Genomic DNA, 23,638 nt, shown 5'->3' on the forward strand with positions numbered 1-23,638 from the left:
GACGTTACTAACCCCTGAGGAGTTCTAGGATAATGTCTGGATTCTGACCCATAATGATGAGAGATTGAATGATACTGGCATAAGTAATCCAGTGTGCCACAGCATCCTTAGCATTAGCACAGATGGCTACTACTCTCAAATGACCCCTGTATGTGTACTAACATCCCCTGAATCCCTCCCATGCTTAAGAGAAACTGTTGCTCCATCTACTTTCATATTTACAGACCAGTAAAGCAGTCAAGACTGTGATATAAGCCCTCCTCATGCCTTTGTGCATGGATATAAAATGTTCTTCCGCCAGCCTGACTTAAGCACTGATACAGAAAATTCACAGTCCAAAGAATTTCACTGTATCATGCAGACTCTGGAGGGGATTTTTAAATAACTTTGAAGTTGTAAAGTATTTGAAGATAAAATACAGAGGAATTAGAGTGGGAGACAGAGGAGCCGTTTTGATAGTCGGTTTAGTGGGGACGAGCTAGGTTCAAACAGCTCTGGATTATCTGACTTTAGTACCAGGATGTGAAATAATAACAGCTCCAATTGGCAGTGTGCACAGCGCTGTGTAATTAGAGTCAGCAGCAACCTTTGATTTGGGTACACAACAGGGCAGCGTGATAGTGATGTCATCTGTGTAATAAAGTCTGAAGCTGAGCTCTGTCCTCACGTGCAGACTGGCAACGACACATGCAGAGGGGATGGTGCCTCCATGGTTCTTCAATATAATTCAACTGGAAAACTGGCCCTACGTGAAAACCCACAGACAAGGGTAGCCAAAAAACAAAGACATTCATTCCCATCTAGTCAATTTACCCACATAACCTGAGGCAATGCCAACATCTGAATATGCAAGCAAAAGCACACAATTAGCCTGTTATAAGATGACGCAAAAAGATCAGAGAGGACTCCGGTCAAAGCTCTGTCCAGCTAGATTTACGGAAATCCTGAGAGTAGCACGTCGCTCGGGAGGTAGAAAGAGGAGAGAACGGGAGGAAGGCAAATGGATCAATGGCAAATTACGCAGCGAAGCACACCATTATGCCTCTGTCAGCATTTCTGACAGCAGCCTACAGCAAAGAACAGACGGAGAGATAAGGAACGAGGGATGGATGCTGAGGAACGGATGCTGAGGAACGAGTGGCTAAGCCAAGGGATTCACTGACTCACAATGGAGAGGAGGTACTGAAGTGTGGACTCTGGGGGGGGGCATGGGGACCAAGGAGAAGCGATGGGCCTTAGTGAGATTAATTCTGTCGGCCTGACAAGGTGACTGTTCATTGATCTAAAGAGAGAAATTATGGTTGCTTGAGTGTGAAGGCCTGAATGGAACAAAATGGTGAGATGATTATTTAACAAACCACAGTGACTCCCACACCATGTTCTCACTAAGTACGTGATGATCTCGTGTACAACAAACTCAACAACATGGTGAGGCCATATGTTACAGCTGACATTGTCACGGAACAATGGGCCCAATCAACCAATCATTTTGATTTTATCCTTATTCAGCAGTGACAATCTGATCATCTTTGTTTCACTTTCCATAAGTGATGCTGATGTAATTAATAACCTTGGCTTATTGGTGGGCTGGCTAAGGCTAGTTTACTTATTTTCAATCGTAAAGCTGTCAAGACAGAATGCACTTTTATGATCTCTTATCCGACCAAACATTGGCCAAAGAAAGACCCTTTTAGAGCAAGCAACAGCAGACTGAAGAGGTCTGTGGAGCACCTACAACCACTCCATTATGGCTTATCAACGACAACAGCTGAACCTTTGAAATCGGAAGCTCTACACCAGAAGAGGAAACACACATGACCTTATTGTGCGTGTGGTGAAAGTATGAGTAAAATACTAAATTTAGACTCAACTGTGAAGTCAAGATAGCACAGTGAAAGGACCTGTAATGTTAGAAAAATCCTTCCTTACATAAGCTAGCTTCAATAAACAAGAAAATATCAGCAGGGAAGCTGAATTATCTCCAGTAGAATATTTCCACAACAGTAGCGTCTGCTTGGGGAGATGTTGGGGAACTGTTCTGTCACCAGTAGCCTACATTATCAACCATTAAAGTCACATTGTCTATGTCTTGAAAAATAATGCTGATTTGCTCTCCAAAGAGCTCAAATGGACAATAGCCTTTGAACATTCTGTCTTGCAGATTCATTCAGACAGAATGTAGCTAGCGATATCAATCTGCCTGAGAGACTTTGATCAAGCTATATCAAAAATGACTGTGGGTCCCCAGAGATGCTAATGGTTCTGTGACTGCGTGAGAAAAAAATGATACATCATATGTCCGTTGACATTCCTACACAGAAAGCTTTCATTGCATGTCTGTGGAAAGCAATATTTGCCTATTTGCTAGTAGGATTGAGTCTAAATTAAACATCACTAGCCAAATTGCTAACACTCCATCAGTAAGCCTATTTATGTAATAGGCTATAAAAGTACAAATCCCAATGGCAGAATAGCATGACTTCTGTTTAGTCTACACATGTATAAAGATCATGCACTCCTGTACATGTATGTATATTCAGTGCAATGTGCACACTGATGCAGCTGACACCGGCTGGGGCCCCCCTAGCAAACTGAACTCTCATTTTCACCCATAGCTGAGCAGCAGTCGCTCAGACTGATTCATGGGAGTTTTGTCCTGAATTATTGGCTTGCCTCTTGTCAAAGTCAGCGCTTTTCCCCACAAAGGACATGGTCAAATCTCCCAGCCTTGCAGTACAGTTTAGAAGACCAGCTAAAATAACTTGACTGACAACCGTCTCAACACCTCCACACACACACACACACACACACACATCTTTAAGAGGCAAGCCATTGAACAGATTCCTGACCTAGCACATGTATTACTCAGACATTAAAGTATGTTGTGTAACATGACATGTTGACTGCACTGTAAATAGTTAGGCCTACGTTTTAATGTGAAATACAAGCTTGTGCTTGCAAACATCTCTAATGTATCAATAAATATCCCCAAAGAGTGAAATTGGGCTGGGATTAATAAGTGAGACATTTCTTCACCTCATTTAGTTGACATGGACACTACACATTACTCAACATATTCTGTTCTCATGTCAGTGTTAAACTGCTAGTTATCTATGAAGCTATTTTTCAGCCGTATTCCCTGAGCAGGCTAAAACGGATTAAATGTGTCAACAACAGTTCAATACAAACATACAAAATGAGACGGAAGAGTGGTATTAGGCTACATAGTTGTATTTGAGAAAGTGATCATAAAGAATCTATAATATAAAACTGCAATGGCCTGGTAGGCAAATACTTCTTCTGAACCATGGAGGTCATTTTCAGTTCCGCTTCCAAAAATACAGTGATAAGGAAAGTGATTTCAAAGAGAGCCAATCTACTATCACCAACATTGAAGAGATGAGCCAAACCTCCACAAACCTAATTTCCAGAGCCCTTAACAGAGAAGCCACATGCAGAAATTGGAGGGTAAAGGGATTTGGAATCAGTCCACAGTGTTGACAGCTGAGAAAAATAAAAAGAGGGAAAAAAACCTAGACTGTGTATTCAAATTCAGCTTGTGTGAAAGGTTTCAAAAGTGTTCCACAGGGATACTGGCCCATGCTGACTCCAATGCTTCCAACAGTTCTGTCAAGTTGGCTGGATGTCCTTTGGGTGGTGGGATCATTCTTGATACAAACTTTTAAGTGTGAAAAACCCAGCAGCTTTGTAGTTCTTGACACAAACCGGTGCACCAAGGACACCTATTACCATACCCGTTTCAAAGGCACACAAATCTTTTGTCTTGCACACATACACAATACATGTCTCAAGGCTTAAAAATCCTTCTTTAACCTGTCTCCTTCCCTTCAATCACAATGATTGAAGTGGATTTAACAAGTGACATCAATAGTGGATTATAACTTTCACCTGGCCAGTCTGTCATGGAAAGAGCAGGTGTTCATAATGTTTTGTACACTCAGTGTATGCTACCTAGGCAATAGAGCCCCACAGTGGAGGTGTCATAATACCCATAAAACCAAGCGTCACACAGGGAAATGGTTCCAATCGTTTTAACACCATTAATTTTTTTTTTTAGAAACACTTTAAATAAGGGCTGTGTTTCATGTAGGCTTACCCTGGCGTGACGTTTTGGTAACCATGTAAATCCATCTTTTGGACAAGGTGACTTTTAATCAATATATTTGGCTCTATCAACTCTCAGATTTGAAAATGCTAATTAGCGTCAAAGTAGACATCATGCAAAACTACAAATCCCTTCAAGCTCCTGCACGTCATTTCTAGCGGACACCTTTGCTAACAGGTATTGTGTCAATTTAAAACTTGCACAAGACAGTTCACAGAATTGTCAATTTAAAGAAATGTTGCTTATTTATTAATTACAACATTTTGCTAACATTAGATAGTTAATCCAGAGATTCTTACATTTGCCTCAATTCGTCAGTCTCGTCCAGATCATTGTGGCATTTTTAGTTCTTTATGATATCCACATCAGCAGATATTTCGCATTTTATTTTGGGGGGGGTAAATACTGATAAGTCACCTTGTCCTAGAGATTTACACAGTTACCAAAACGTCACACCAGGGTAAGCCTACATGAAACACAGCCATTATTTTAAGTGTTTCTAAAATCCTCTATGGGAAACTATATGGTGGAAAAACGATTAGAACCATTTCCTTGTTTGACCTCTAGGTTTTATGGGTATTATGACTCATACTGTGGTACTCTATAACTCAAAGTATGGGATCATGGCCTTGGTTGATAGCAAAATTAGCCTATGAGGATCTTTGCAGTCACCGTCTGTTTTGCTCAGAATTTCCACAGGTAGTAATGTATTTGTTCAAAGTCCAGGGCCTTGGCGAAAAAAACGTTATGAAGTGAATACAACCATGAAATTTGGTACAAACATTCCTCAGATGATATGAAAATATCCTAGAAGGGGTGCTTATTTCAAAATTAACCAAGATGCGGAATTCAAAATGGACTCCAATGGAGATGGTAATGAATCCATAGTTATTTAAAACAGCTTATCAAGTAATAATACACCAATTGTATTCCTTAAATTCTGATTAGTGAAGAAAATGAAAGATTGCATGACAATCGAGCATCCAGACATTGACACTCTAGAGAACCGAAAGCTCACTTTTGCAGCCCCACATTAGGAATTCTCTGCAAGCTTTGCCAGCCTCTGGTAAGTGTCCACAAAAGTGTCCAGGAATCAACTGTTTTAGACCATCCGACTCTTTCTGGTGAAGGTGACGATTGGATGGCTTTCAGACTTGTTGATCAAATGCTTGCTTGGTCCACTGCTCGGTTTGAATTTTATAGCTTCGAGAAGTGATCCTTCCTCAGATCATTGACACAATCTAGGCTGGTTGTCTTGTCATAGAGAAGGTGTATCTTTCAAGCAATGTGAAAGTGGACAAATCCAAATCAAGGGGTTGAAATGGTTCAGCTGCCATGAACTTCCATAAACTCCAAGCTGTCTTTATGCCCTTTCCACAAAGGGTTGTAACCTGTAAATGCATGAAAGCCAAACTCTTGTGCATTCCAAGCTTCTCATAGATGGTGTTTATGTAAATCTCCTGTTAGTTTTTACCCTTTCCAAAAGCAACCCACAGCTTTATGGTTGGATAATCCTTGGTAAATTGGAAGAACAGCTCAGCAAGGAGGACAATGATGTCTGTTTCCACTGTCTGAATGATAATTGTTTGTGCACCCATTGAAAGGGCATATTTAAGATGAAGGAATACTCGTGTCTGCCTCTTCATGGTCACATTCCAGCATTGATGTCAGATAACCCTTTGAGACCAGACTCATCAATTGTAGCATAGATCTCTTTTTCATCTTCAAATTCATTGGTCCACACCTTCTGTGTGAACCTTTTGTAAAGCTCATGTTTGTTATTAGGATTTCCGAGAAAATCAGAGAACTTACATGGAAGCTTTGTTGTCTCTCAAACATTCTTTTCGGACACCTCGTTTTGGACAACTTATTTGTATGTGTCCCACACTATCGATTCTATTGCAGTTTTTCAATTGGTGCTATACCCAAGGCAGCAAGACAATAGAGCAATTCCATAGTAAGGTCAACCTGAGCAATAGCTTATTTCATAATTAAACTACTTTCATATTTACCTTGAATGTGTGTATTTAAGTAAAGACTACATATTTGCCAAATTGAATATTATTGTTAGTACAAAGGATACTAAGTCCCGAAATAAGTATTTTCAGTTCAACCAGGTTTTACTGCTTTTGGCAATGGCTCACGTAACTTGTTTTGGTACTCACATCTGTCCCCCTGTGTTTCTGACCAAGTCGTAAGGTTAATAAAACAATATCAAACACATTTTTGTCCATTGACCGCTAGTTCTACAATCTAGCAAAGATAGAACACTGATTTGGACAGGCAGTGTCACATCCGTAACATTTTTGAGGAAAGGTTGTTATTGTGGATGTGTTTCGAGTATGATTGTATGCAAACGTTCTGTGCAAAGCTAACTTTCATCAAGGGCTTAGGTGATGTATAATTGGTTTCCTTTCTCTCTTTGTCAGTACTTGTTCTAAGAGTTACGGATGTGACCGTTACGGATGTTTCCTAACATGATCAATAACTCACTTATCAGCATTAGTGCATAACGCGATAATGATAAATTGTTCATGCCCTTCATACTGCTTCCGAAGTGTGTATATGTTAGCAAACAAGCTAGTGGGCAATCTTTATCTGTGTGAACTACACTGCTCAAAAAAATTAAGGGAACACTAAAATAACACATCCTAGATCTGAATGAATGAAATAATCTTATTAAATACTTTTTTCTTTACATAGTTGAATGTGCTGACAACAAAATCACACAAAAATAATCAATGGAAATCCAATTTATCAACCCATGGAGGTCTGGATTTGGAGTCACACTCAAAATTAAAGTGGAAAACCACACTACAGGCTGATCCAACTTTGATGTAGTGTCCTTAAAACAAGTCAAAATGAGGCTCAGAAGTGTGTGTGTGGCCTCCACGTGCCTGTATGACCTCCCTACAACGCCTGGGCATGCTCCTGATGAGGTGGCGGATGGTCTCCTGAGGGATCTCCTCCCAGACCTGGACTAAAGCATCCGCCAACTCCTGGACAGTCTGTGGTTCAACGTGGCGTTGGTGGATGGAGCGGAGACATGATGTCCCAGATGTGCTCAATTGGATTCAGGTCTGGGGAACGGGCGGGCCAGTCCATAGCATCAATGCCTTCCTCTTGCAGGAACTGCTGACACACTCCAGCCACATGAGGTCTAGCATTGTCTTGCATTAGGAGGAACCCAGGGCCAACCACACCAGCATATGGTCTCACAAGGGGTCTGAGGATCTCATCTCGGTACCTAATGGCAGTCAGGCTACCTCTGGCGAGCACATGGAGGGCTGTGCGGCCCCACAAAGAAATGCCACCCCACACCATGACTGACCCACCGCCAAACCGGTCATGCTGGAGGATGTTGCAGGCAGCAGAACGTTCTCCACGGTGTCCCCAGACTGTCACATGTGCTCAGTGTGAACCTGCTTTCATCTGTGAAGAGCACAGGGCGCCAGTGGCGAATTTGCCAATCTTGGTGTTCTCTGGCAAATGCCAAACGTCCTGCACAGTGTTGGGCTGTATCTGTGGACGTCGGGCCCTCATACCACCCTCATGGAGTCTGTTTCTGACCGTTTGAGCAGACACATGCACATTTGTGGCCTGCTGGAGGTCATTTTGCAGGGCTCTGGCAGTGCTCCTCCTGCTCCTCCTTGCACAAAGGCGGAGGTAGCGGTCCTGCTGCTGGGTTGTTGCCCTCCTACGGCCTACTCCACGTCTCCTGATGTACTGGCCTGTCTCCTGGTAGCGCCTCCATGCTCTGGACACTACGCTGACAGACACAGCAAACCTTCTTGCCACAGCTCGCATTGATGTGCCATCCTGGATGAGCTGCACTACCTGAGCCACTTGTGTGGGTTGTAGACTCCATCTCATGCTACCACTAGAGTGAAAGCACCGCCAGCATTCAAAAGTGACCAAAACAGTTTTGCTTCCTAAGTGGACAGTTTGATTTCACAGAAGTGTGATTGACTTGGAGTTACATTGTGTTGTTTAAGTGTTCCCTTTATTTTTTTCAGCAGTATATTTCAGGTGTACTCACGTTCTCATTTGAACTGCAATCATGTGTTCTGCGAACTGGAGCATTTTTTTTTATTAACCTTTATTTAACTAGGAAGGAAAATTATGTGGATATATTGAAGCAACATCTCAAGACATCAGTGAGGAAGTTAAAGCTTGGTCACAAATGGGTCTTCCAAATGGACAATGACCCCAAGCACACTTTCAAAGTTGTTGCAAAATGGCTAAGGACAACAAAGTCAAGGTAGTTAAACAATTTAAAGGCAATGCTACCAAATACTAATTGAGTGTATGTAAACTTCTGACCCACTGGGAATGTGAGGAAAGAAATGAAAGCTGAAATAAATCATTCTCACATTTCACATTCTTAAAATAAAGTGGTGATCCTAACTGACCTAAGACAGGGAATTTTTACTAGGATTAAATGTCAGGAATTGTGAAAAACTGAGTTTAAATGTATTTGGCTAAGGTGTATATAAACTTCCGACTTCAACTGTATTTGACTCTTTTTTGGTACTTTGTAACCCTTTTTCTCCCCAATTTCATTATGTCCAAATAGTACTTCCAGTCTTGTCCCATCGCTGCAATTCCTGTAAGAAGTTCAGGAGCCATGCGTCCTCTGAAACATGACCCTGCCAGCCGCACCAACCTGTCAGAGGAAACCCCGTACAGCCGGCGACCGACGTCAGCGCACATGCGCCTGGCCCGCCACAAGGAGTCCCTAGAGCATGATGGGACAAGGACATCCTGGCCGGTCAAACCCTCCCTCCCCATCTTCTCGTTTCAATTATGTTTCTAGAGACAATATCTCTCTCATCATCACTTAATGCCTAGGTTTACCTCCACTGTATTCACATCCTACCATACCTTTGTCTGTACATTATACCTTGAAGCTATTTTATCGCCCCCAGAAACCTGCACCTTTTACTCTCTATTCTGGACGTCATAGACGACCAGTTCTCATAGCTTTTAGCCGTACACTTATTCTACTCCTCCTCTGTTCCTCTGGTGATGTAGAGGTGAATCCAGGCCCTGCAGTGCCTAGCTTCACTCCTATTCCCCAGGCGCTCTCTTTTGATGACTTCTGCAACTGTAATAGCCTTGGTTTCATGCATGTTAACATTAGAAGCCTTGTCCCTAAGTTTGTTTTATTCACTGCTTTAGCACACTCTGCCAACCTGGATGTCCTAGCCGTGTCTGAATCCTGGCTTAGGAAGTCCACCAAAAACTCTGAAATCTTCATCCCTAACTACAACATTTTCAGACAAGAAACATTTTAGCGAGCAAGCCTTTCTAATCGACCTGGCCCGGGTATCCTGGAAGGATATTGACCTCATCCCGTCAGTATAGGATGCTTGGTTATTTTTTTTAAATGCCTTCCTCACCGTCTTAAATAAGCATGCCCCATTCAAGAAATATAGAACCAGGAACAGATATAGTCCTTGGTTCTCTCCAGACCTGACTGCCCTTAACCAACACAGAAACATCCTGTGGCATTCTGCATTAGCATCAAACAGCCCTCGTGATATGCAACTTTTCAGGGAAGTTAGAAATCAATATACACAGGCAGTTAGAAAAGCCAAGGCTAGCTTTGTCAAGCAGAAATTTGCTTCCTGCAAAACAAACTCAAAAAACATTCTGGGACACTGTAAAGTCCATGGAGAATAAGAACACCTCCTCCCAGCTGCACTGAAGATAGGAAACTCTGTCACCTCTGATAAATCCACTATAATTGAGAATTTCAATAAGCATTTTTCTACGGCTGGCCATGCTTTCCACCTGGCTACCCCTACCGCGGTCAACAGCTACTCGCCCAAGCCTTCCCCATTTCTCCTTCTCCCAAATCCAGTCAGCTGATGTTCTGAAAGAGCTGCAAAATCTGGACCCCTACAAATCAGCCGGGCTAGACAATCTGGACCCTTTATTTCAAAAATTATCTGCCGAAATTGTTGCAACCCCTATTACTAGCCTGTTCAACTCTCTTTCGTGTCGTCTGAGATTCCAAAAGATTGGAAAGCAGCTGCTGTCATCCCCCTCTTCAAAGGAAGGGACACTATTGACCCAAACTGCTACAGACGTATATCTATCCTACCCTGCCTTTCTAAGGTCTTCGAAAGCCAAGTCAACAAACAAATTACCGACCATTTCGAATCCTACCGCACCTTCTCCGCTATGCAATCTGGTTTCAGAGTTGGTCATGGGTGCACCTCGGCCACACTCAAGGTCCTAAACGATATCGTAACCGCATCGATAAGAAATACTGTGCTGCCGTATTCATTGACCTGGTCAAGGCTTTCAACTCTGTCAATCACCACATCCTCATCAGCAGACTCAATAGCCTTGGTTTCTCAAATGATTGCCTCGCCTGGTTCACCAACTACTTCTCTGATAGAGTTCAATGTGTCAAATCGGATGGCCTGTTGTCCGGGCCTCTGGTAGTCTCTATGGGGGTGCCACAGGGTTCAATTCTTGGGCCAACTCTTTTCTCTGTATACATCAATGATGTCGCTCTTGCTGCTGGTGAGTCTCTGATCCACCTCTACGCAGACGACACCATTCTGTATACTTCTGGCCCTTTGGACACTGTTAACAACCATCCAGACAAGCTTCAATGCCATACAACTCTCCTTCCGTGGCCTCCAACTGCTCTTAAATACAAGTAAAACTAAATGCATGCTCTTCAACCGATCACTGCCCACACCTGCCCGCCCGTCCAGTTCTTACTTAGAATATGTGGACAACTACAAATACCTAGGTGTCTGGTTAGACTGTAAGCTCTCCTTCCAGACTCACATCAAACATCTCCAATCCAAAGTTAAATCTAGAATTGGCTTCCTATTTCGCAACAAAGCATCCTTCACTCATGCTGCCAAACATACCCTCGTAAAACTGACCATCCTACCGATCCTTGACTTCGGCGATGTCATTTACAAAATAGCCTCCAATACCCTACTCAATAAACTGGATGCAGTCTATCACAGTGCCATCCGTTTTGTCACCAAAGCCCCATATACTACCCACCACTGCGACCTGTACGCTCTTGTTGGCTGGCCCTCGCTTCATACTCGTCGCCAAACCCACTGGCTCCAGGTCATCTACAAGACCCTGCTAGGTAAAGTCCCCCCTTATCTCAGCTCACTGGTCACCATAGCAGCACCCACCTGTAGCACGCGCTTCAGCAGGTATATCTCTCTGGTCACCCCCAAAGCCAATTCCTCCTTTGGCCGTCTCTCCTTCCAGTTCTCTGCTGCCAATGACTGGAACGAACTACAAAAATCTCTGAAACTGGAAACACTCATCTCCCTCACTAGCTTTAAGCACCAGCTGTCAGAGCAGCTCACAGATCACTGCCCCTGAACATAGCCCATCTATAATTTAGCCCACACAACTACCTCTTCCCCTACTGTATTTATTTATTTATTTATTTATTTATTTTGCTCCTTTGCACCCCATTATTTCTATTTTGCACTTTCTTCCACTACAAATCTACCATTCCAGTGTTTTACTTGCTATATTGTATTTACTTTGCCACCATCTCCTTTTTTGCCTTTACCTCCCTTCTCTCACCTCATTTGCTCACATTGTATATGGACTTATTTTTCTACTGTATTATTGACTGTATGTTTGTTTTACTCCATGTGTAACTCTGTGTTGTTGTATGTGTCGAACTGCTTTGCTTTATCTTGGCCAGGTCGCAATTGTAAATAAGAACTTGTTCTCAACTTGCCTACCTGGTTAAATAAAGGTGAAATAAATAAAATAAAAAACCCAGACAACGCTGGGCCAATTGTGCACCGACTCACGGGTCTCCCGGTCGCGGATGGCTACGACAGTCTGGGATCGAACCCAGGTCTGTAGTGACGCCTCTAGCACTGTCATCAAAAGAGACAGCTGTGCCACTCGGGAGGCCCCTTTGATAAGTCAATTCTATGAGACATTTTGTTTCTCATTTTGTCTGCAAATGTCACATTTATGATGACCCTCCTACCTGGGCCCGGGTGTGTCCCGGGAGAAAATACTCCTTTTCCCCATTCATTGAGGAAACTCTCTCCATGCAGACACGCTGTTGGATTTTGGTTGTGGCATTTTTGTGGCTTTGGCACCCTTCAACACCCCTCATTATCACATATTTGCACACAACCACTCACTTACACTACTAACACCATTGTTTATTGTATATAGGTTACTTCAGTTACTAAATATATATTTTTTATTCCTTATCTCCACGTTGTCTCCCATTTTTTTGTTACGAGCTTCGAGCCGGTTCGTGACATATCCATACCACTGGAATTGCCCACTACTGCCATATTTGCCAAATGTGGAAACTTGGTGGGTAGGCAAGGAATGGACAATGAAAGCTCCATCAGTGGTTTTGGCATCAAAAGAAGAGGGCACAGGTGGGTAGGAATCTACAGCGATCAAACCTAGCAGATCAGATTTTTGGGTTGGCAGGTTAAGCATTCTGTTATTTGAAAGGGCTGGAGGACATTGGTGTATTCTAATGAGAGACAAACTTGTCCAGGTTTCCATCTCGGAAGTTGCTCGCAGTGAAATATAGGCTGACAAGTCTACAATCACTTTTTAATGCTGATAGTTGCTTTATCTCTTTTGTGACTGGCTTTGCTTTAGCATTTTTAAGCAGTGGTAAATGAATGCTATGATGGATGGAAGTGTTCCTATCCACAACAACTTCCTTGGGCTATTTTTTTATATTGAGAAGTGCCTAGTTAATCAATGGTGCGGTCAGTGGTAATGACATCTTTGCTTGCACAACTGCATGTATCCAAAACCAGAAGCTCTGGACATTTATCTACAGTAGGAATGGGCTCCCCATGCTTGAGATTGTGTTGGACAAGCTGGCCACTTATTTTTTGAATGCTTGCTGGTGTGATGGACTCTATATTCAAAAGCTGGGATTCAAAATCAACCAGTAGTTTGGCCAGCTCAGGTCCCGCTACCATCTATCTCTGGAAGGCAGTGGGGTTCTCTGTTAAAAAAAAAACATTTTTTATGGAAAGACACTTAGTGTTAACTTAAACGACTAAACCCTGATATAAAGTATGTCGAAAAGATAGGTACACTATCATTTCTAAATAATCTTAGAGAACTAACAATCCCCCAAAAAACACCTACACAGCAGGGATATTAAATTCTCAAAACAATGAATTTAACAGTAATGATTTTGTTATCAGGTTTGACCAAAAGAACAGCATTAGCCATGGCAAAATGCATAGAATTGCAGGAATTTCTTTAAAACGGCAACATTTTCTCTCAGCTCCAAGGCAAAATGTGTAGACTTGCAGGAAATTAACTAACACTGCAAAGGTGTATCTTGGCTCCGAGGAGAATTGCATAAAATTGGCTTAAAAATTATAAAATTGCTAACAAAAAAATAAAACAAGTAAGGCCTTTAAAATGTTCTAACATTATGCTGTGCTGACAGCGCCCATTGCAGCACCCTGTCACACCCACCACTTAAGCCCCTTTTTGATCCAGAAAAAAACATGAATTTTCAATTGAGACTTCACTAAGGTTATTGTTGTAACCTCGGACAATGTTTTGCTGGGAAGCCCAATTCCCCATTTAACCACTGGTGAAATCCCCTCGCAGTGATCTCAACCTGTTTCTAATACACAATGAAATGAATTAAACACAGACTACCCCTTGCTAATCAGGATTCTCTTGGGTATGTTGTGGAGGACTGTAGGGTAGGGCGGTATCCAGATTTTCATATCGTCATACCGTCTTTCTCTCATCCCGGAATATACGGTATTATCGGCTAAGTACACAAGGGTGCACCAAAAACGTTTTCATAATCGGAAATTGGTATTTTTGGACGCTGATTCGGGCATTTTTTTTTTTTTTACATTTTTAAATATATATATTTTTTAGACCTTTATTTAACTAGGCAAGTCAGTTAAGAACACATTCTTATTTTCAATGACGGCCTAGGAACGGTGGGTTAACTGCCTTGTTCAGGGGCAGAACGACAGATTTTTAACCTTGTCAGCTCAGGGATTCAATCTTGCAACCTTACGGTTAACTAGTCCAACGCTCTAACCACCTGCTTTACATTGCACTCCACGAGGAGCCTGCCTGTTACGCGAATGCATTAAGAAGCCAAGGTAAGTTGCTAGCTAGCATTAAACTTATCTTATAAAAATCAATCATAATCACTAGTTAACTACACATGGTTGATGATATTACTAGTTTATCTAGCCTGTCCTGCGTGGCATTTAATCGCTCAGGTACACGTTGCTCCAACCATAAACATCAATGCCTTTCTTAAAATCAATACACAGAAGTATATATTTTTAAACCTGCATATTTAGCTAAAAGAAATCCAGGTTAGCAGGCAATATTAACCAGGTGAAATTGTGTCAGTTCTCTTGCGTTCATTGCACGCAGAGTCAGGGTATATGCAACAGTTTGGGCCGCCTGGCTCGTTGCGAACTAATTTGCCAGAATTTTACGTAATTATGACATAACATTGAAGGTTGTGCAATGTAACAGGAATATTTAGACTTATGGATGCCACCCGTTAGATAAAATACGGAACGGTTCCGTATTTCACTGAAAGAAAAAACGTGATAGTTTACGGATTCGACCATATTAATGACCTAAGGCTCGTATTTCTGTGTGTTATTATGTTATAATTAAGTCTATGATTTGATAGAGCAGTCTGACTGAGCGGTGGTAGGCAGCAGCAGGCTCGTAAGCGTTCATTCAAACAGCACTTTCGTGCGTTTGCAGGCAGCCCTTCGCAATGCATTGCGCTGTTTATGACTTCAAGCCTGTCAACTCCCAAGATTAGGCTGGTGTAACCGATGTGAAATGGCTAGCTAGTTAGCCAGGTGCGCGCTAATAGCGTTTCAAACGTCACTCGCTCTGAGACTTGGAGTAGTTTTTCCCCTTGTTCTACATGGGTAACGCTGCTTCGAGGGTGGCTGTTGTCGATGTGTTCCTGGTTCCAGCCCAGGTAAGAGCGAGGAGAGGGACGGAAGCTATACTGTTACACTGGCAATACTAAAGTGCCTATAAGAACATCCAATAGTCAAAGGTATATGAAAAACAAATCGTATAGAGAGAAATAGTCCTATAATTCCTATAATAACTACAACCTAAAACTTCTTACCTGGGAATATTAAAGACTCATGTTAAAAGGAATCACCAGCTTTCATATGTTCTGAGCAAGGAACTTAAACGTTAGCTTTTTTACATGGCACATATTGCACTTTTACTTCTCCAACACTTTGTTTTTGCATTATATAAACCAAATTGAACATGTTTCATTATTGATTTTATTGATGTATTATATTACGTTAAAATAAGTGTTCATTCAGTATTGTTGTAATTGTCATTATTACAAATAAATAAAGAAAAAAAGAAGGGAAAAAAGACAAAAATAAGAAAAGGGGAAGAAAAATACAAATAAAATAAAACTTCGGCCGAATATTCGGCAGCGGCTTTTTTTGGTCCTCCAATAATCGGTGTTGAAAAGTCATAATCGGTCGACCTCTAGTACAGAATATACATATGAGATGAGTAATGTAGGGTATGTAAACATTATATGAAGTGGCATTGTTTAAGTGACTAGTGATACATTTATTACATCTAATTATTAAAGTGGCTAGAGATTGAGTCTGTATGTTGGCATAAGCCACTCAATGTTAGTGATGGCTGTTTAACAGACTGATGGCCTTGAGATAGAAGCTGTTTTTCAGTCTCTCGGTCCCAGCTTTGATGCACCTGTACTGACCTCGCCTTATGGATGATAGCGGGGTGAACAGGCAGTGGCTCGGGTGGTTGTTGTCCTTGATCTTTTTGGCCTTCCTGTGACATTGGGTGGTGTAGGTGTCCTGGAGGACAGGTAGTTTGTAGATGTTATTTCCTATCCTCACCACCTGGGGGCGGCCCGTCAGAAAGTCCAGGACCCAGTTGCACAGGGCGGGGTTCAGACCCAGGGCCTCAAGCTTAATGACGAGTTTGGAGGGTACTATGGTGTTAAATGCTGAGCTGTAATCGATGAACAGCATTCTTACATAGGTATTCCTCTTGTCCAGATGGGTTAGGGCAGTGTGCAGTGTGGTTGTGGTTGCGTCGTCTGTGGACCTATTGGGGCGGTAAGCAAATTGGAGTGGGTCTAGTGTCAGGTAGGGTGGAGGTGATATGATCCTTGACTAGTCTCTCAAAGCACTTCATGATGACGGAAGTGAGTGCTACGGGTCATTTAGCTCAGTTACCTTCGCTTTCTTAAGAACAGGAACAATGGTGGCCCTCTTGAAGCATGTGGGAACAGCAGACTGGGATAGGGATTGATTGAATATGTCCGTAAACGCACCAGCCAGCTGGTCTGCGCATGCTCTGAGGACGCGGCTAGGGATGCCACCTGGGCCGGCAGTCTTGCGAGGATTAACACGTTTAAATGTTTTACTCACGTTCGCTGGGATGAAGGAGAGCCCACAGGTTTTGGTAGCGGGCCGTGTCAGTGGCACTGTATTGTCCTCAAAGTGAGCAAAGAAGTTGTTTAGTATGTCTGGGAGCAAGACATCTGTGTAACATGACTGGTTTTCTTTTTGTAGTCCGTGATTAACTGTAGACCCTGCCACATACGTCTCGTGTCTGAGCCGTTGAGTTGCGACTCTACTTTGTCTCTATACTGACGCTTAGCTTGTTTGATTGCCTTGCGGAGGGAATAGCTACACTGTTGGTATCCGGTCATGTTTCCGGTCGACTTGCCATGATTAAAAGCAGTGGTTCGCACTTTCAGTTTTTCCTGAATGATGCCATCAATCCACGGTTTCTGGTTGGGGGAGGATTTAATGGTCACCGTGGGTACCACATCACCGATGCACTTGCTAATAAACTCGCTCACCGAATCAGCGTATACATCAATGTTATTGCCCGATGCTATCCGGAACATATCCCAGTCCACGTGATCGAAGCAATCTTGAAGCGTGGAATCAGATTGGTCAGACCAGCGTTGAACAGACCTGAGCACGGGTGTTCCCTGTTTTAGTTTCTGTCTATAGGGTGGGAGCAACAAAATGGAGTCATGGTCAGATTTGCCGAAAGGAGGGCGAGGGAGGGCTTTGTATGCGTCGCGGAAATTGAAGTAGCAATGATCCAGGGTGTTGCCAGCTCGGGTCACGCATTCGATATGCTGATAAAATTTAGGGAGCCTTGTTTTCAGATTAGCTTTGTTAAAATCCCCAGCTACAATAAATTCAGCCTCAGGAAATGTGGTTTCCAGTTTACATAGAGTCCAATGAAGTTCTTTCAGGGCCGTCGAGGTGTCTGCTTGGGGGGGATATACACGGCTGTGATTATAATAGAAGAGAATTCTCTTGGTAGATAATGCAGTTGGCATTTGATCGTAAGGAATTCTAGGTCAGGTGAACAAAAGGACTTGAGTTCCTGTATGTTGTTATGATCACACCACGACTCGTTAATCATAAGGCATACACCCCCGCCATTCTTCTTACCAGAGAGAAGTTTGTTTCTGTCGGCGCGATGCATGAAGAAACCGGGAGGCTGTACCGACTCTGATAACGTATACCGAGTGAGCCATGTTTCCATGAAACAAAGAATGTTACCATCTCTGATGTCTCTCTGGAAGGCAACCCTTTCTCGAATTTCGTCTACCTTGTTGTCAAGAGACTGGACATTGGCGAGTAGTATACTCGGGAGCGGTGTGCCAGTCTACGGAGCCTGACCAGAAGACCGCTCCGTCTGCCCCTTCTGCGGCTCCGTTGTTTTGGGTCGCCTACTGGGATCCGATCCATTGTCCTGGGTGGTGGTCCAAATAGAGGATCCGCTTCGGGAAAGTCGTATTCCTGGTCGTAATGTTGGTGAGTTGACGTTGCTCTTATATCCAATAGTTACTCCCGGCTGTATGTAATAAGACTTAAGATTTCCTGGTGTAACAGTGTAAGAAATAATCCGTAAAAAAACAAAATACTGCATAGTGTCTTAAGAACGTGAAGCGAGGCGTCCATCTCTGTCAGCACCAAACACCTTCACCAGAATGCTAACAAAATTAGCTCAATTAATAGCAAATTTCCATTAAATCAGCAAGCTAAATATTTTAACAAGGGCAAACGAAAAAAATAACTAATTGCAAAGACAGGCAATCCAGCTCAAAGTTATTGGTAGGAGCTACCAAATGTCATTTTTGGTGAGTTTGAACATTTTACAAAATGAATGTGAATGAGACACATTATGTAAATGAGCAAAGTTTGGACGCATGCTTGTCTGAAGTAAGAACAGTACTGGCTCTGGTGCAGCATGTGTAGGCCTACATGCTGTGTCTGTGTGGAGTCTGGAGTCGCTAGGGCAACGGGCCTGCCTGCTATGTTCAGGGAAGATGGGGGAGGAGCTGATGGGTCAAAAACGGAGAGGAGAAAAAAAACTTAAGAAAATCAAGATAGTGGCAGCTGTACAAATAACTCACCCAAAAGAGCTATGACTTCTCAAACACGGCTCAGAGCTAACACAATATGATGCCCCGTCACCTTACTAATTAAGCCACTTACATAGATAACTAGCAAGTTAAACTTAGGAGTCACGTTAACATTTCTGCGTTTTTCTTGCAGGAAAATAGATAACTTAAAAATATCTTGATGCGTTTTGTAAATGTAGATCTAAAATGCTTCTTATTGTAATTTTTGCTCAGCATCAGACAGACAAATTCTGCGCTTCAGTTGCACTTCTCCACTCGGATGAGAATTCACAAAAGAGCATTCTTTCAGCAGACAGTGCTCTGACTGATGTGTAGCTACTTTTCTCGGTGTAGCCAGCCTACTGTTCTCCTGTAAAATGTAAGATTAACTTTAAGCAAATCATTAGGAAATGTAGCTGGCATTCTTTCTATGATAAAGATTAGAAATATGATGGCCATGCATTTTTGCAAAAAATACCATGGTTTTTCATTGTAAGCTAATTTAATTGTGTGGCTGCCAACCAAATAGCGTTGCACTTCTGCTGTCATCTGATGAAAATTAAGCTATTTTCTGCTGAATTTGTTGCACTAATGTATTTTCTGTGAAGGAAAACTATAGTTGCACATACCTGATCACTCTATTGAAGCAAAAAAAAAAACACGACTTTCAATATAAAACACAACCCCTGTTAATACACAGTTAGACTCACCTGCTCCCGCTTTCTCCTGTTGTGCTATTTACAAACACATGACTGGCTCAGTAACGTTCATAATGTAAAATAATGTGACAGTTGAAATGAAGAACGCATTCTGCATTATCTCCTAACGTATTGCACAGGTTGACTGCAGGTATTTACTTAAAAAGTATATATAAATATAAAAATGCATTGAAAAACTTAAAATAAATAGTTAACGGTATTGAAAAACCATCCCGTGGCTATTTCCAAATACCCAGTACACGGTATATATGGTATACCGCCCAAGCCTAGTGGACTGTCATTACAATTGCTTCACCGGAACCTAGTAAAATTGTTTGTAGTGTAGCTAGCCAATGAATGGTGCAGAATTCACTATCAACGTGCTGTCAAAGCTATAACCTATAACCAACGACTTTTGGAGCTAACTGTCACGGAGGCTCTCCGCACTGCTAAAGCTAACTCTCCTCTGCTCTCATCCTTCTAGACCTATCTGCTGCCTAAGATACTGTGAACCATCAGATCCTCCTCTCCACCCTCTCTGAGTTGGGCATCTCCGGCGCGGCTCACTCTTGGATTGCGTCCTACCTGACAGGTCGCTCCTACCAGGTGGCATGGCGAGAATCCGTATCACGTGCTCTCACCACTGGTGTCCCCCAGGGCTCAGTTCTAGGCCCTCTCCTATTCTCGCTATACACCAAGTCACTTGGCTCTGTCATATCCTCACATGGTCTCTCCTATCATTGCTACGCAGACGACACACAATTAATCTTCTCCTTTCCCCCTTCTGATAACCAGGTGGCAAATCGCATCTCTGCATGTCTGGCAGACATATCAGTGTGGATGACGGATCACCACCTCAAGCTGAACCTCGGCAAGACGGAGCTGCTCTTCCTCCCGGGGAAGGACCACCCGTTCAATGATCTCGCCATCACGGTTGACAACTCCATTGTGTCCTCCTCCGAGTGCTAAGAGCCTTGGCGTGACCCTGGACATCACCCTGTCATTCTCCGCTAACATCAAGGCGGTGACCCGATCCTGTAGGTTCATGCTCTACAACATTCGCAGAGTACGACCCTGCCTCACACAGGAAGCGGCGCAGGTCCTAATCCAGGCACTTGTCATCTCCCGTCTGGATTACTGCAACTCGCTGTTGGCGGGGCTCCCTGCCTGTGCCATCAAACCCCTACAACTCATCCAGAACGCCGCAGCCCGTCTGGTGTTCAACCTTCCCAAGTTCTCTCACGTCACCCCGCTCCTCCGCACACTCCACTGGCTTCCAGTTGAAGCTCGCATCTGCTACAAGACCATGGTGCTTGCCTATGGAGCTGTGAGGGGAACGGTACCTCCGTACCTTCAGGCTCTGATCAGTCCCTACACCCAAAGAAGGGCACTGCGTTCATCCACCTCTGGCCTGCTCGCCTCCCTACCTCTGCGAAGCACAGTTCCCGCTTAGTCCAGTCAAAACTGTTCGCTGCTCTGGCACCCCAATGGTGGAACAAGCTCCCTCACGACGCCAGGACAGCGGAGTCAATCACCAGCTTCCGGAGACACCTGAAACCCCACCTCTTTAAGGAATACCTGGGATAGGATTAAGTAATCCTTCTAAACCCCCCCCCCCAAAATATATAGATGTACTATTGTAAAGTGATTGTTCCACTGGATATCATAAGGTGAATGCACCAATTTGTAAGTCGCTCTGGATAAGAGCGTCTGCTACATGACGTAAATGTAATGTAAATGTAACTAGTGCTCTCAAATGATATACTGGTGTCAACAGCAGATGGGAGTTATATTACTTAGCCAACTAATATTTTGGGAAAACAAGTTATATTAAGTGGCTAGCTAGCTAGCTTTAGGAACGTTTGGTGGTTAATGATACAGAGCTAGCTAACCAGCTGAACTAGCAAACAATATAACAAAAATATAATTTCAGATTTAAAAAAATACTCCAATAGGCTCTGCATTTCAAGAATCACAGTTGCAAGTATCCCTGGTGCACTTTAAAATGCCTTCTTGTATTTCAAACGTGTCTGTGGTAAATTCTCCCTGACTGTCTACCTTTTGGTGATTGTTAGTTCTCAAAGATTATATTACTTACAAATACATAGCTCTATCTTTCCTACATACATTATATCTGGTTTTAGTTTAAGTTTACACTGAAAGTGTTTTCCAACCTGATTTTTGTATTTATTTTTAACACTGTTTGAACTTCAATGGCAGAAAAACCCTGCAAACTTAATAAAGTGGTGTTTTTAACCTTTTAAAGACATTTGTTGAGGTGTTTCATGTAATAGTTAAACAAAATTCCAGTGGCTTACAGGTTGATTTCTGATGTTTCCATGACATTTCTGCCACTTTAGGCTGGTTGCTTATGAAATATAATACCTGGCTGGCATATTGTTGAAGACTGGTCCACTACTCAAATATAATTTTTATCATATATGGCAACAATAATTCAATATCACCTTGCCAAAATCCGTAATGGCAGCCAAATTGGATTATGTAAATACATATTTGGGGTGCCATGCCTCAATTTTTGGGCACCCCTTCTAATATCAATTAATACATTGCAAAGAGCATCTGTACTTCACTTTTTGAGCTGCCCCGGACTATCAGACCTGTTTAGTTATATGACAAAACATACAAATCAAAGGTCTCATGATTCAGTAGCTCTCTACATCTTGAGCGAATGATTCAGGTGGAGCAGTAAGAAAAGCAGGATCAGGCAGACAAGTATTTCATCCTGTACTAGATAAGATAAATGGGGGAAAAAAGGCAAATAAAATAGCATTTTTAAGATTAATTTCCAAGATAGTAGCTAGCTAAATAATGCCGGTCCTATTTTACACATTACAGGGCAGCAGCACTGGCATGCTTCTTCATCAAGCCTATGGATGATTGCTTTCTCTAACCGTCCACGCTAACCACGACCTGGAGCCCCCCGGTTTGGCAGCAATACAAGCTGAGAAATGTCCAAGCTAAAACCATTTGAAAAGTACTTATTTCCCCCCTGTATGTAGTTAAATGAACGTGCTATTTAGTGGGTTAGTTTGCTGCTAACTGTAATCTCAATGACTGCCGGCCTAATCTGATAGCTAGCTGAGTCAGTGTGGCTAACAGTTAGCTTCCGTTCCATGCATGGTTTATTGGCTAGCCATGTTACCTGGCTAAAAGTAGATGAACCACCGCCACGGCTGTAGCTGCATCAATATAGCTAATACAATGCCGGTTATAGATATAATCAATACAAATAAATAGTTACCCATGTCACTGTCCCTTCCGTAGCTAATTCCAATGACAGTGTCCGCATCCTCTGATGCTGTAGCCCCGGATAACGGTCTCGCTTCCCTGGCCTCTGACAGCCCAACTGCTCCCTCGGCTGCTGCTTCCATTCAGACTCCCGGAGAAAGGGCGAGCCCTCCAAATGAAGGACCAACAGCGATGGTGCAATTCTGAGAAACCAAACGGTTGTTATTCGACGTCCTACAGCTAAACCATACGATGATATGAAAAAATAAATGTCGGGTGATATCCGTTATGGCCCAGGGCCAGGCATCTGTGCGGTGGTTATCAGCGCGTTGGCGGCACAAACCCTCTCAGTTCGACTGCACTTGCTGCTGTAGACGCTGGCTTACCCTTTTCCGTCTGCCTCAGACTGATTTTTGAGGAACTACTGCTTTCCATTGGCTTGGGGTGTCACTAGTTACCACAGCCGCAAAGTAAAAATTAGCAATATAAAAACGGATGAAAACAAACATGGGTTTTTTGGTCTTAATTTTTAAGGTTACGATTATAGACATAAGGTTAACAAGTGTGGTTAGGATTAATTTCGGAAGTTTACATGCACCTTAGCCAAATACATTTAAACTCAGTTTTTCACAATTTCTTACACTTAATCCTAGTAAAAATTACCTGTTTATTTTAAGAATGTGAAATGTCATAATAACAGTAGAGAGAATGATTTATTTCAGCTTTTATTTATTTCATCACATTCCCAGTGGGTCAGAAGTTTACATACACTCAATTTGTATTTGGTACCATTGCCTTTAAATTGTTTAACTTGGGTCAAACGGTTCGGATAGCTTTCCACAAGCTTCCCACAATAAATTGGGTGAATTTTGGCCCATTCCTCCTGACAGAGCTGGTGTTTTCTATAGGATTGAGGTGAGGGTTTTGTGATAGCCACTCCAATACCTTGACTTTGCTATCCTTAAGCCATTTTGCCACAACTTTGGAAGTATGCTGGGGTCATTGTCCATTTGGAAGACCCATTTGCGACCAAGCTTTAACTTCCTGACTGATGTCTTGAGATGTTGCTTCAATATATCCACATAATTTTCCTTCCTCATAATGCCA

At 42.6% G+C, this 23,638-nt stretch overlaps 1 protein-coding gene across 3 annotated transcripts in view; it reads right to left on the bottom strand.

Moving 5' to 3' along the window:
• pip5k1ca (phosphatidylinositol-4-phosphate 5-kinase, type I, gamma a) overlaps positions 1-22,957 on the bottom strand; it is an 89,401-nt gene extending 66,444 nt beyond the window's left edge. For all 3 annotated transcript variants that reach the window (XM_045687461.2, XM_014216262.3, XM_014216260.3), the window contains exon 1: positions 22,545-22,957. In XM_045687461.2, coding sequence (XP_045543417.1) covers positions 22,545-22,674 — 130 coding nt within the window. In that variant the 5' untranslated portion in view covers positions 22,675-22,957. The remainder of the gene's footprint in view (positions 1-22,544) is intronic.
• Positions 22,958-23,638: the final 681 nt, after the last annotated feature.

Source organism: Salmo salar, chromosome 10 (genome assembly GCF_965601325.2).
Source record: "Salmo salar chromosome 10, fSalSal1, whole genome shotgun sequence".
NCBI classification, from domain to species: domain Eukaryota; kingdom Metazoa; phylum Chordata; class Actinopteri; order Salmoniformes; family Salmonidae; genus Salmo; species Salmo salar.